General features: G+C 46.2%; 1 protein-coding gene across 9 annotated transcripts in view; it reads right to left on the bottom strand.

Moving 5' to 3' along the window:
• Positions 1 to 380: 380 nt before the first annotated feature.
• The window catches only part of LOC129815149 (protocadherin gamma-C5-like), a 41,865-nt gene continuing 29,738 nt past the window's right edge, over positions 381 to 12,507 (bottom strand). For 4 of the 9 annotated variants that reach the window (XM_055868656.1, XM_055868598.1, XM_055868608.1 and 1 more), the window contains exons 2-5: positions 7,691 to 7,752; positions 6,621 to 6,677; positions 5,459 to 5,568; positions 381 to 2,706 (exon numbers count right to left, since the gene is read on the bottom strand). In XM_055868656.1, coding sequence (XP_055724631.1) covers positions 2,459 to 2,706; positions 5,459 to 5,568; positions 6,621 to 6,677; positions 7,691 to 7,752 — 477 coding nt within the window. In that variant the 3' untranslated portion in view covers positions 381 to 2,458. Of the gene's footprint in view, positions 2,707 to 5,458; positions 5,569 to 6,610; positions 6,678 to 7,690; positions 7,753 to 12,507 lie in introns of those variants that run through there. The other 5 variants (XM_055868665.1, XM_055868629.1, XM_055868637.1 and 2 more) reach the window with 2 other exon arrangements.

Here is a 12,507-nt window from a genome sequence, read left to right on the forward strand (position 1 = left end):
TTTAGAATGTTATAAAGGGGGAAAGACTAGGCATTTGAGGTTTAGAATGTCATAAAGGGGAAAGACTAGGTGTTTGAGGTTTAGAATGTTATAAAGGGGGAAAGACTATTTGTTTGAGGTTTAAAATGTTATATAGAGGGAAAGACTAGGTGTGGTACAGGATTAGGGTCCCGCTCCACTCCATCGTTTGTGGCTGAACTGTGCTGAACAAAGACTGGATTACTTAGAGCCATGGCTCCAGTTCAGTCAACTCCAACAGACAGGCTCCAATAAGGACGCTGCCATTAGCTATGCTAATCCCCTTCCTCTTACCAGCTACCAAAGCATCATTCATCAGTAAAAAAACAAACCAATACTAAAGAGACGGCCACACACAGACATCATATCAGAACAGATTTTTATTTGTAAATGTCAGTGAGCAGAGAATAAACAAAAACCATAAAGAAATAAACAGCGGTATAAATTTTTGCATATAAAATAAGAGTGTAACAGCATTTTAATACGGAAGATAATACAATAGAATAAAGAGGATTAGAAGACACATATTTATATTCATATGAGCAAGGGTGGCATTCCAGTAGCATAAACAATTAATCAAAATCACAAACACAGGACGAAGTGCAGGGAAATGGAATCACACTTTAAAAGACATGTAGGTGTAATGTGTTAAAATGTAAAGTTTGGTGTAACCAAAGAAAGAAAGTGATAGAGGGAAAACACAAAAATATGCACAAAAAATTTCACAAGCCTCTAGCTACGACTGTCTTTTGAAAGTTTTAGTTTTATTTACAGCTTGGACGAGTCCGTTTGCTCAAATCTTAGTCACTACACCACTACATTTAATATTAACCACTTCTTTAAAAAAAAAAATGTTATCAGATTTGTTTCCTGAAAAATATTCTAAACATTCCAGTACTAGCCAGCAGTGTGGCTGTGGTGAGAGAGTGATGTCTCTCTCAGATTGGCTGTGTCTTATTTACATGGGGGAAGAGTGTCAGTGCAGCTGAGGATTTGGCAGGGTTAAGGATGGGCTGAAAACATTCTCTGTGCCCCAGACTGCTTCTAAGAGAGGAGAGGGAGGTGGTCTCTGTCCATGGTCCTGATATTGCCCTGAACGCACAACAAGGCTTCTACAGAGGCTCCTGTAAACTGTCCATTACAGAACGTCCTGCAGTGTCTGGAGTTGTAGTGTACTGAACCTGTGGTCTGGGCTGAAGAAGTGATTAGAGCACATTTACAGGCTGTCATAGCCAAAGAGATACTGTACATGTGGCAAGAGGACAGAGACTGTCCACCCTTTCCCCTCCTTATGCCTTTAACACACTCAAACCTGGGGTCACAGGACTCTGTCTAACCCTAACCGTAACCCACAACCCTGGGGTCGTGGTCACAGGACTCTGTCTATGAGCCTTAGAGAGGGCCACAGTGCAGAGCCAGTCACACTGGGCCAGCTCGGCATAACGCTAATACAACGTTACAACAACGCTGATACAATATCGAAATAATGCTGGTTCTAAGTTTATAAAACACTGATCCATCACCTTTACACTGTTACATTATTTAAACAAAGTTTAGTTTTAATGCAGTACAGGATTCTACCAATAATGATGGAAAAAGGTTACAATCGTGGATAAATGATCTAAGTTACCACAGAATCCTGCTTGGACAAGATTTTAAAAAGCAGCTGGATATACTTTGATGGTCACCATTAAAGGTAACACAAAATCAGAATCTGTTCTTATGCTTACTAGTCATATTACTACAATGAACCTTACATTTCAAAATGTTAATGCCACGGTATGCATTCTCACATGAGATTTGTATTTTTGTGACAAAGTTGAGCTAGCCTCTTTCTTCAAATGTATGTAGGCTTATCTTCAGTGGTTCTTCATCCTTAGGATGAATCATGCAACATGTCTTGTCTACTCCATTCCTTAAAGAGCTAAAGCAAGTTCTCTAAATAAACAAGAAGGTCGTGTAATTCATGTCGTCATAAGAAGCAACTACTTTGCATTTTAGAGAAACATCAAAAGTTTCAATGAAAACAAACATTCAGATGTTTTTTTCTTTAGAATGGTATAATGCAGAGCTAGATCACTACATGAATTCCAGGTACATGAAATCTATCTGAATCCAAAATACAGCTCATGCCCTCTTCTTTTCTCTGCTCTTCCTCCCCCTCCCACCCCACATACACCACAAACCAATAACCTCTGCCTGAAGTGGGCTGTGATGACCATAGGAGTAAAAGTACAGCAATTGCCCACTACCAACATTTTGACATATGCTCACTACATCCACAACGCTGGGACTATCAGATTGAACTATCAGATTAAACTATCAGATTGAATGGCATAAGAAAAATAAAGATCAAGGTTTCTATTGAGGGAGGACGCTCTGCAGTATGGGTGTAAAGGGTCTTGGTGTCCATGGTGATTGGGTTTGGTGTTAGCTTGGCTTACTTCTTGTCCTTCTTGGTGGACTTCTTCTTGCTGGCGGGGGTCTGGGCAGCGTTGGGGACATCGACCTGGGGCATGGCCTGTGGCGGGCCCTGCAGGGCCTGCTGGGGCATCATCTGCTGGGGGTTGGCTGTCAGGGTGGCCGTGCTGCCGGGGATGTAGACGTTCTGGCGGTAATCAGGCACATGCTGCATGGGGAACTGGGCGTTGTAGCGGGGGTCAAGGGTCGCAGTCGCCTCACTCACCTCTGAGAGAGAGACGGGAGGGAGGCAGAGAGTGTTATAGCTGGGTGTGTTGTGCTGCTGTGAAGAGAGAGTGACTCGTTACTCACTGAGAGTCATTGCTGCACTGCATTGCAGCTCCAGCTCAGCACTCTGTTCTGAGCCTGCCAGCCCCTCCCCTCCCCACAACATATAGAACCTCCGCTCTCTCACACAGAGATCAGATGTAAATAACTTCACACAGCACATTCAGATATAATCAAATATAATTTAGAATTGAGGATTAGCTACACTGACTAATCACACGGTAATAGAGAGAGAGGCAGTGCACAGGTTTCTGAGTGACTGCAGCTGGGGAGCATTGAAACAAAGAGCTCTGTGTCCCATAGCCCTCTGTGTTGCTTCATTCATACACAGGGACTGTAGAGAATCACACTGTGCTCTACACATGTGTAATTGGCAGCATTTATCTCAGTTTGTCCTAATGGAGGCAAACACAGGAAGGATGTGTTGTTTCCTTATCAACTGCCACTCTGATCTAACAAAGTTGTATGCACTTAGAATCTAGTGCCTGAGATGTTGCTCTCCAACAGGGCTCTCTCTGTAGTTCTACCCCGTGGCAGAGAGATCTCTATCTCACCATCAGTCCTCAGATGAGAACAGAGATACTTCAGTCTCTCTCTCTCTCTCTCTCTCTCTCTCTCTCTCTCTCTCTCTCTCTCTCTCTCTCTCTCTCTCTCTCTCTCTCTCTCTCTCTCTCTCTCTCTCTCTCTCTCTCTCTCTCCTCTCTCTCTCACTCTCTCTCTCTCTCTCTCTCTCTCTCCTCCTCTCTCTCTCTCTCCTCTCTCTCTCTCTCTCTCTCTCTCTCTCTCTCTCTCTCTCTCTCTCTCTCTCTCTCTCTCTCTCTCTCTCTCTCTCTCTCTCTCTCTCTTTTGGAATTTGAGAGTTTGTTGTGGAGGGCTCTGTCCTAACTTTTCTTGATTTTTCTTCATTCAACGTTCTACAGACTGTTGACATCTAGTGGAAGGCGTAGGAAGTGCAAACAGATCCATATCCCACTGGGATTTCAATAGGCGATGGGTTGGAAATCGACCAGCCTCAGAATTCTCACTTCCTGTTTGGGTTTTTTCTCAGGTTTTTGCCTGCCATATGTTCTATTATACTCACAGACATCATTCAAACAGTTTTAGAAACGTCAGAGTGTTTTATATCCAATAGTAATAATAATATGCATATATTAGCATCTGAGACAGAGTAGGAGGCAGTTCACTCTGGGCACGCTATTCTTCCAAAGTGAAAATGCTGCCCCCTTATCCTAGAGAAGTTAATGTGATGTCTGTTTTTGGGTTTGGGAAAAGTTTTTTTTTGACCAGTGTGAAGATGTTGTAAGCTGGGACGTCGTGTATGGTCAAGGTGGGAGGGGGGCTGAGTAGGCCAGTCTGGATGAGACGGGGCATTAGACAAGGATGCCCTCTATCGGGGCCGTTATATACACTAGCCATTGAGCCTTTTTTGTAGGAGACTGCCGGGAGTGTGCTGGACAGGCATGGGTGTGTTGACAGGCATAGCCGTGTCAGCATATGCAGATGACGTTTCTTTGACGGTCAGGGATGGTCAGGATATGCAGGCACTAGAGACTAGTCTGAAGGTGTACGAGGGAGCTTCATCAGCCAAGGTAAACTGTGGCAAGAGCAAAGCTCTGGTATGTGGGGCATGGGGGGATAGGGCACCTCCTCTTCTTCCAGGGGGTTTGCAGTGGGGTTGTGAAGGGCTTAAAGTGTTGGGGGTGTACCTGGGCTCGGAGAGGTGCGTGAGGAAGAACTGGAAGGGGCTGTCACAGGCAGTGGTGTCAAGACTGGCCAGGTGGAGGTGGCTCCTGTCCCAAGTGTCATATAGAGGGAGGGTGCTGATAATCAACAACCTGGTGGCATCTTCCCTTTGGCATAAACTGGCTGCCGGTAAGGGGGGGTGTTTGAGCGGCCAAAGGGGGAGGAGCCACCAATGTTTCGCCACTGCAGGTGATGGCAGAGACTGGGGACAGGCAAGGGGGTCTGGAGGTCTTGTTAGATTTTAACACTCCGAGCCTGGGGGAGTTTGAGGGTGTGGGAGGTAAAGCCCTCTACAACCTCTGCGTTAAGGTTAGGAACATTAGGAGCCTAACAGGAGTGAAGGCACATCAGTGGCAGGGGCTATGTGGGGCTGAGAGTATGGTGGATTTTAGATGGAGGGGGCTCTACAAATCCCCAGTACCAAAGAGGTCAGGGGACCTCCAGTGGAGGGTTCTTCATGGAGCCTTGGCCACTAACAGCTGGTTGGCACAGATTGAACCAGTAGTTGGGCAGGGGTGTCCTTTCTGTGTTATGAGAGAAATTGTGATTCGTGTGTTTTCTGTGTGCGCCAGGTTAATGCCATTAATGTCTCTGTTGAAATGTCTGTGTGAGAGGTTAGGGGTGTTTTTTACTGTTGGGATGTTTATAATGGGGTACAGGTATTCAAAAAAGGAAAAGGCCAAATGTGTTTTGTTGAATTTTATGTTTGCTCGGGCAAAGTTGGCTATTTGGCTAACAAGGAGGTACAGGGTCAAAGGTGGGGGGATAACAGACCCTTTACTATTGTTTAATGGGATGGTGGTGAGGTTTTAATGACATGAGAATGTTTCATTAAAGAAAGACAAAGTCTCTCTTTCTCTCTCTCTCTCGTATACTGAGGTAACATTGTGAGGTAGCTAAAGACAGAGAAGGCAAGGGGATTTCTGGGAGATGTAGGCAGCAAACTCACCATTGGCAGCAGCCATCAGAGCCTGGATCTGCTCAGCCTCGGTGGGGGGGGTGGGCCAGGGTCCTGTTCCAGCTACGACACCACCTGCCCCCGCAGGATGGGGGCCAGCTCTGGAGGAGAGGAAGGGGAGGAGTTAGTATAACAGATACACACATCTCTCTCATCCACTGTGTCTTGCACTCTCTCATGAACACACACACTCTCATATAATGTGAACCTCTCTCTCTCTCTCGCTCTTTCACAAAGACACAAAACAGAGGACATTCTCTTCCCATCATGATTGTCAGCCTGGCAACACTCAGCCTCCAGCAGCCATTTTCAGTGAGCAGTGCTCCCGGAGCATCACAGAGTACAGACAATATGGAGGCTGGGAGAAGACAGATCAAGACGTGCTATAGATGTTATTAGGTAGCACAGATCCACAATACGCAAGCTGACACACATACACTGAAACACACAGAGTAAGGACAAACTGAGCTGTTTGGATGCTGCCCAGATGCTATGTGTCTTGTACACATGCTGTGTGTTACTGTGTGGGTGGGAGAGTGAGAGACAGAGAGAGAAAGGAAAAAAAGAGGGGGACGATGAGAAAATGTGTGCATGTTTTTATTTTGGAGAGTGGCTGAAGATGATCAGATATTATAAGGTTCTTCTCAATCCCTTAATTTACCATCAAATATGTTCAAATTTGCAATGCAGGATTGGGGAGATACGTTGAATTTTAATTGCTGGGTTCATTACAGCCATAGGGGAGTCAGTAACACACACACCCGCTAGCATAACCACATACACTCACACACAAACAGACAGATAGACAGAGACAGACCGACAGAACCACAGGAACATGTACATTTACACTACGAATAAAAGGACAAACTACACAGTTCAGCGAAGCCTACAAACCCAAAGTATAAAACAAAGACTACGGAACAGTGCTGAGCTAAGCACATCAACAAACACCACAAAGCCTCGACCCATTTCAGCTACACAGCTAGACCGCAAGAGCATGTACAGATTATCACACACTCAAAAGCCAGAAGCCAGGCTTGACTACACACAGCTGCACCAAGCCTACAGCCAGTCAGACAGCATCACGTATAAGACCAGGAGGCCACCTTGCATACTCAGCACAGCCTACTCTGCTCTACCTACTCCACTCTACCTCGCCTTCCCGTACGGTGTCCATCTCTGCTGGGTGATGGTGCTGTACCTGTATGTGCTGAAACACAGACAGGGGAAACAGTTCTGGCTATCACTCCTTCAGCCCCATGCCAATCAGATGGACTCCTTCATTAGCCAACAGGGTTCCTTTTCAGTTTCTAGAAAAGGAACTACAATACAATGGTGTGTCACATTCTGATTTGTGCCGCCACAAAATAGAAATTGCGCAGCGACTAATTACATGTAATTGTCCATATGTTAAGGAATCTACTGTCTCACTTTCTTTGAATGATACAGTATGCAATCAGTGGCTAATAACTCCAAGATACTCAGACGCTAAACATTTGCTCCACCAATAGAGCCACAACCTGTTAATCAAGATGTATCAGATAATCCAAGCATCTTCTACAAAAGCAAATGATGCAGCAAGTCACATCTACCATTACTGTCTGAAATGACAATACAGTGTGAAAGACATTGCTAATCTAAAGCAGGCCTTATACTCACAACACTACCACAACCACAGGACTGCCCCTACCTCTACACTAGCGTACTTTTAACCTCACCCACACAACAGTCATCCGATCTCTATTGATTGATTTCTTCTAGAAGCACACTGACAACTAAACAATCATCACACCATCTATAAATCACCTCTACTCAACTACTACTGAAGGACTCACAATTACTATCACAACTACCATATAACAACCATTAGAAGACCCATTACTCAGTGTTATTGGATCTGTGTGGAGAGTAGTGGGGCACCAATGTGTACTTTCTGTTCAAACAGACAACTGCCTTAGTCTTCACATCTTTCAATGGAATACATATCGTAGGCACAAATCATTAATTCACATTGTGGTAATTAAATTCAATTGTGAATGCGTATAGGAATGAGGGAAGTGTACGTGTGTACGTGTGTACGTGTGTGCGTGTGTGTGTGTGTGTGTGTGTGTGTGTGTGTGTGTGTGTGTGTGTGTGTGTGTGTGTGTGTGTGTGTGTGTGTGTGTGTGTGTGTGTAGGTAGGTGCACGTGTGATGTATATATTCAAAGAAGCTGAACACCTACCCACTGGGTCCAGGTCTCTGTACCTGCTGGTTTAAGCGCCAGTCATTGTTGGGTGGATTTTGCTGGAGAGAGAGGAGAAACTGTTAGAAATGCCACTGATGGCATGTCATCTTCAGTCATCAGCACTGGAAGCCATTTTGTCCTTCAGTGGGCCAAGAAGAGAGCAGATGTCACATGGGGATAGAAGACAAGAGGGAAAGAGACAGTGCTAGAGAGAACGATAGAGAAAGCAGTGTGAGAGAACATGTGAATTATTGAACTGACTATTTTGCCAGTGACGTGCTTGAGCGAGTCCGCTGAGAGGAAGGATCAAACATACTCCTGTTACAAGCAACTTCAAAACAAGCTTCATCATGCTAAATATTTAACCACAGTTCTCCCAACGTATTGACAAAGGAGCTTTCCACTCAAGCTATATCTGCTATAGATTAGGAAATATATCATTCCAAACCCTGGATCATTAGCCAAAGCCAGGCTGAGAGAGAGAGAGAGAGACACTGTATATATACATAATATGACATTTGTAATGTCTTTATTTATTTTCCTTTACTCTTTTGGAACTTTTGTGAGTGTAATGTTTACTGTTAAATGTTATTGTTTATTTCACTTTTGTATATTATCTACTCCACCTGCTTTGGCAATGTTAACATATGTTTCCAATGCCAATAAAGCCCCTTGAATTGAATTGAGAGAGAGAGAGTCAGTCAGTAGGGCTGTAATCTGCAGCTCTGCCCTGCCCCACTGATACTCTAAACCCTGGGCTGGATTACACAGACAGAGCCCTGCCAGGCCTGCAGCCTAGAGAAGCCCTACGGCCAGGCCTGTAATACGCTCATACTCTGGACTACTCTCTATGAATGGGTGATGTGCCATGCAGGAGTTATTACTGTACTTTCATATGAAGCAACAAGGGGTCATGAAGTTCAATAAACAGATATGCTCTGCGATATATGACAAATATAGGTCTGATTAAAAGCAGGTCAAATGTGTGAATAGTATACAGCAAAAAAACGATCCTCTCTATGAAGGTCTATTTCCATCTATTTATGACTGAGGCTTGACTCAGGGAGTTGCCAATTTAAGGGATGAGTCACATAAAGTCAGACAGAGAGAAAGTCAGGCACTCTGTTTGGTGAGGTCATGAGTGGTGGCTACTGGCTATAGGTTCAATGCAACAACCCCAATCTATTAGCTTTACCTCATTCAATAAGCAGTCAAAGGTCAACAGCTGACCTCAATATCCTCATTATTATGACCCGTACTGCCACATACCCCCACATCCTACTCACCATGTCCCTCCCCATGCCTGTCACTGTGCAAATGATCACATGTTGAGTGAGAACACCCTCGGTGTAATAGCATGTCTAGTACAAAGAGCGTTCCCCCGCAGTCATATGAAATATTCAGTCTCCCCCTGGCAGACAAGAGGATACACCACTGCGATTTAAGCACTTAATCACAAACAAAACATTCTTTACTTCCCTGAGAATTCACAAGTGTCTTTAAATCGCTAAGTATTTTCCTGAGAGGTAACCATAAGTGGTTTAAACCCTGTCGCGTTAGGCTAGGCTATGCTAGTCAGCTTTTTTGATGAGGAGGATCCCGGATCCGGGAGGGTGACTCGTTAGAGGTAACATCTAAACACTCACACATATACAGATGCACTCTTACATTTAAGTCCTGACATGGTCTTATCTCAGTAGTTTGAGAGAGCCCTCACATAGGCTTCATTGCTATTGCATTTGTTGAAGAGGGTTACACTCAGAGTGTTCTGGTTCATCATGGGAGTTTTAACGAACACAATGTCCCTGTCACTGCTGCCCCACCCCCTTCCACCTTCATGTAGCGCAGCGACCCGTCCATGTTGAGCTGCAGGTGGAGGTCTTTATGAGAGTGAAGGGCCTGCTTGGGGCCCAGGCCCAACCAAGTCAGGTAGCCTCTGTGTCTCATCCAGCGCATCACCATGCCAATGCTTGTCACCAAACACACAACCGAGACACAGGCCAGATAGCCAATCAGAGCCAGGGTAAGGCCAGAGCCCTGCTGAGCTGGGAGGACGTGTCTGCACCCTTCTCAGACGCAGTGATATTGACTGGCACACTGGTGGAGAGAGCAGGCTTGCCACTGTCCTGCACCAGCACTGAACATAGCATCTTCTTCCTCAAATCTATGGGCCGTGCGCATGGAAGAGCCCTGCGTCTCTCCCAGAGAGGCCGTAGAAGAGCCAGGCCTTGTGGCCACTGTCTGGGTCCCCGCACACCACCCTGTTGACCAGGGGCCTCATTTAAAAAATATATATTAGATTTATACTTGAACTTAGTCGTAAGATCATTTCCGATGGTGTGCTTACGTTGGATTCATAAAAGATACTGAGTATAAAAAACCTTGCTTACGCAGGTTCTAAGAAGCCCATTTGTAACTTATGCACTTGTGATCTATAAATCGCAAATTAACTTCAAGTTGACGGCACCTGAACGTGCCTTACAATCCGCAATTTCCCTTTATAGAATGCTAGCTCAAATGAGGGTTTAGTCAGGAATAGCCATGAATCAAAAGAGAAAAGCAAACTTTTTGGAAGACGAGATCACAGCGATGGTAGAGGAGATTGAAGACAGGCAACACGTATTATTCGGTGGGTTGGCAAACAAAGCCAAACAGGCAGCTTGGGAGTGTGTCACCACTTAAGTGAACGAGGTGGGGCAGCAAGACAGAACTGTGGCTGATGTGAAAAATAAATTGTCTGACCTTAAACTGCAAGGGAAAAAAAGAATAGCCATACATAACCAGCAGGAAACTCACTTACGTCAAGTCTAGACTTTGCGTAGAGATAAGATAATTCCCATGTCAAAGTAAAGTTTTATAAATAAGTACTTATACGTGGTTTTCTACATAAGTCATACTTAAGATCAAAATTGATCCTAAGTCTATTTTATAAATGAGGCCCCAGGTGTCGTAAACCAGCCGAGCGGGGTACAGACAGCTGCAGCACACCGTCTGGGGCGGAGCGGGGTACAGACAGCTGCAGCACACCGTCTGGGGGCGGAGCGGGGTACAGACAGCTGCAGCACACCGTCTGGGGGCGGAGCGGGGTACAGACAGCTGCAGCACACCGTCTGGGGGCGGAGCGGGGGTACAGACAGCTGCAGCACACCGTCTGGGGCGGAGCGGGGTACAGACAGCTGCAGCACACCGTCTGGGGCGGAGCGGGGGTACAGACAGCTGCAGCACACCGTCTGGGGCGGAGCGGGGTACAGACAGCTGCAGCACACCGTCTGGGGGCGGAGCGGGGTACAGACAGCTGCAGCACACCGTCTGGGGCGGAGCGGGGTACAGACAGCTGCAGCACACCGTCTGGGGGCGGAGCGGGGTACAGACAGCTGCAGCACACCGTCTGGGGCGGAGCGGGGTACAGACAGCTGCAGCACACCGTCTGGGGGCGGAGCGGGGTACAGACAGCTGCAGCACACCGTCTGGGGGCGGAGCGGGGTACAGACAGCTGCAGCACACCGTCTGGGGGCGGAGCGGGTAGATCAGGGCAGTGGCGTGGTCATTCTCATCGATTACAAACACATGCATGGTCACATTGGAGCTCTGTACGGTTATCCCCACCTCCTTAACCTGCACCTGCACCTAGAACACATTCACCTGCTCGTGGTCGAGGGCATGAATGGCATGCAGGTCACCGTTCTCAGAGTTTATGTAGACCAAAGAGGACACGGCCGAGCCTTGCACCTCATGATCCAGGATGGAGAAGGAGAGGCGGACGTTCTGGCCGAGGTCCTGGTCGAATGCAGTCACAGTCAGAATGAGAGCACCATGGGCATTGTTCTCTGCAATATCAACCGAGTAGGAGGACTGGGAGAAGAGGGGGGAGTTGTCATTTACAACCGGAAGAGCGACCACAATAGACTGTTGTGCAGAGCGAGGGGGAGAGCCGGAGTCTGTGGCTGTGGCTGTCACGGTGATGGTGTATTCAGACACAGCCTCTCGGTCCAAAGGGCCGTCTGTAACCAGGGCATAGTGCTCCTCAAAGGGGGTGTCAACCTAAATTAAAAATCAGAGGGAATACGGACGTCAACCTCCCCATTTCTACAAGTGATCAAGGCTATAACAGTGTCTGATTATACATCCTCCTGGACCACTTTAGATCCTGCATTTATGATTATCTTTGGGTTGTTGTTGTTCTTGTAATTGATTTTGACTTGAATGTGACAGGAGCCTTCCATGGCAGGGGCCCTGGCATGCACAGTGATGTCATAAATGTCAGCCATTTCATAATCCACCACTCCTTTCACTCGGATTTCACCCGAAAACGGGAGAAATCCGTACTTACCAAAGAGTTAAGATATCTCCCCATTAAGACCAGAATCAGAGCCAGATGCCCTGAGTTTAGTCAAGAATGTGCTTGGGGGAGAGTTTTCCAATAAACTAGCTGTTTTCATTAGCTGGTCAAGTACTGGAGCATTGCCATTGACATCTAGTATATTAATAAGAACAGAAGTAGTCCCTGATTTCTCAGGTTGTCCACCATCTACAGCCGTAAGCAGCAGGTGGAATACTGACTGCAGCAGGTGGAATACTGACTGCTTTTTAATGTCCAGAGGTTTCTCCAGTAATAACTCGGGGGATTTCCTGCCATCACTTTTTGATTCAACTTTCAATATGAACAAGTCGTTTGGACTGAGGATGTATGTGCGTAATGAGTTGATGTCTACATCTAGATCCTGTGTGCTGTCCAAACGAAACCTAGTGCCCGGTGGGGTAGCCTCAGACACTTCAAGATAAATATTTTTTGATGAAAAAACGATGTAATTCCT

The sequence above is a fragment of the Salvelinus fontinalis genome, chromosome 2 (genome assembly GCF_029448725.1).
Source record: "Salvelinus fontinalis isolate EN_2023a chromosome 2, ASM2944872v1, whole genome shotgun sequence".
Classification (NCBI taxonomy): domain Eukaryota; kingdom Metazoa; phylum Chordata; class Actinopteri; order Salmoniformes; family Salmonidae; genus Salvelinus; species Salvelinus fontinalis.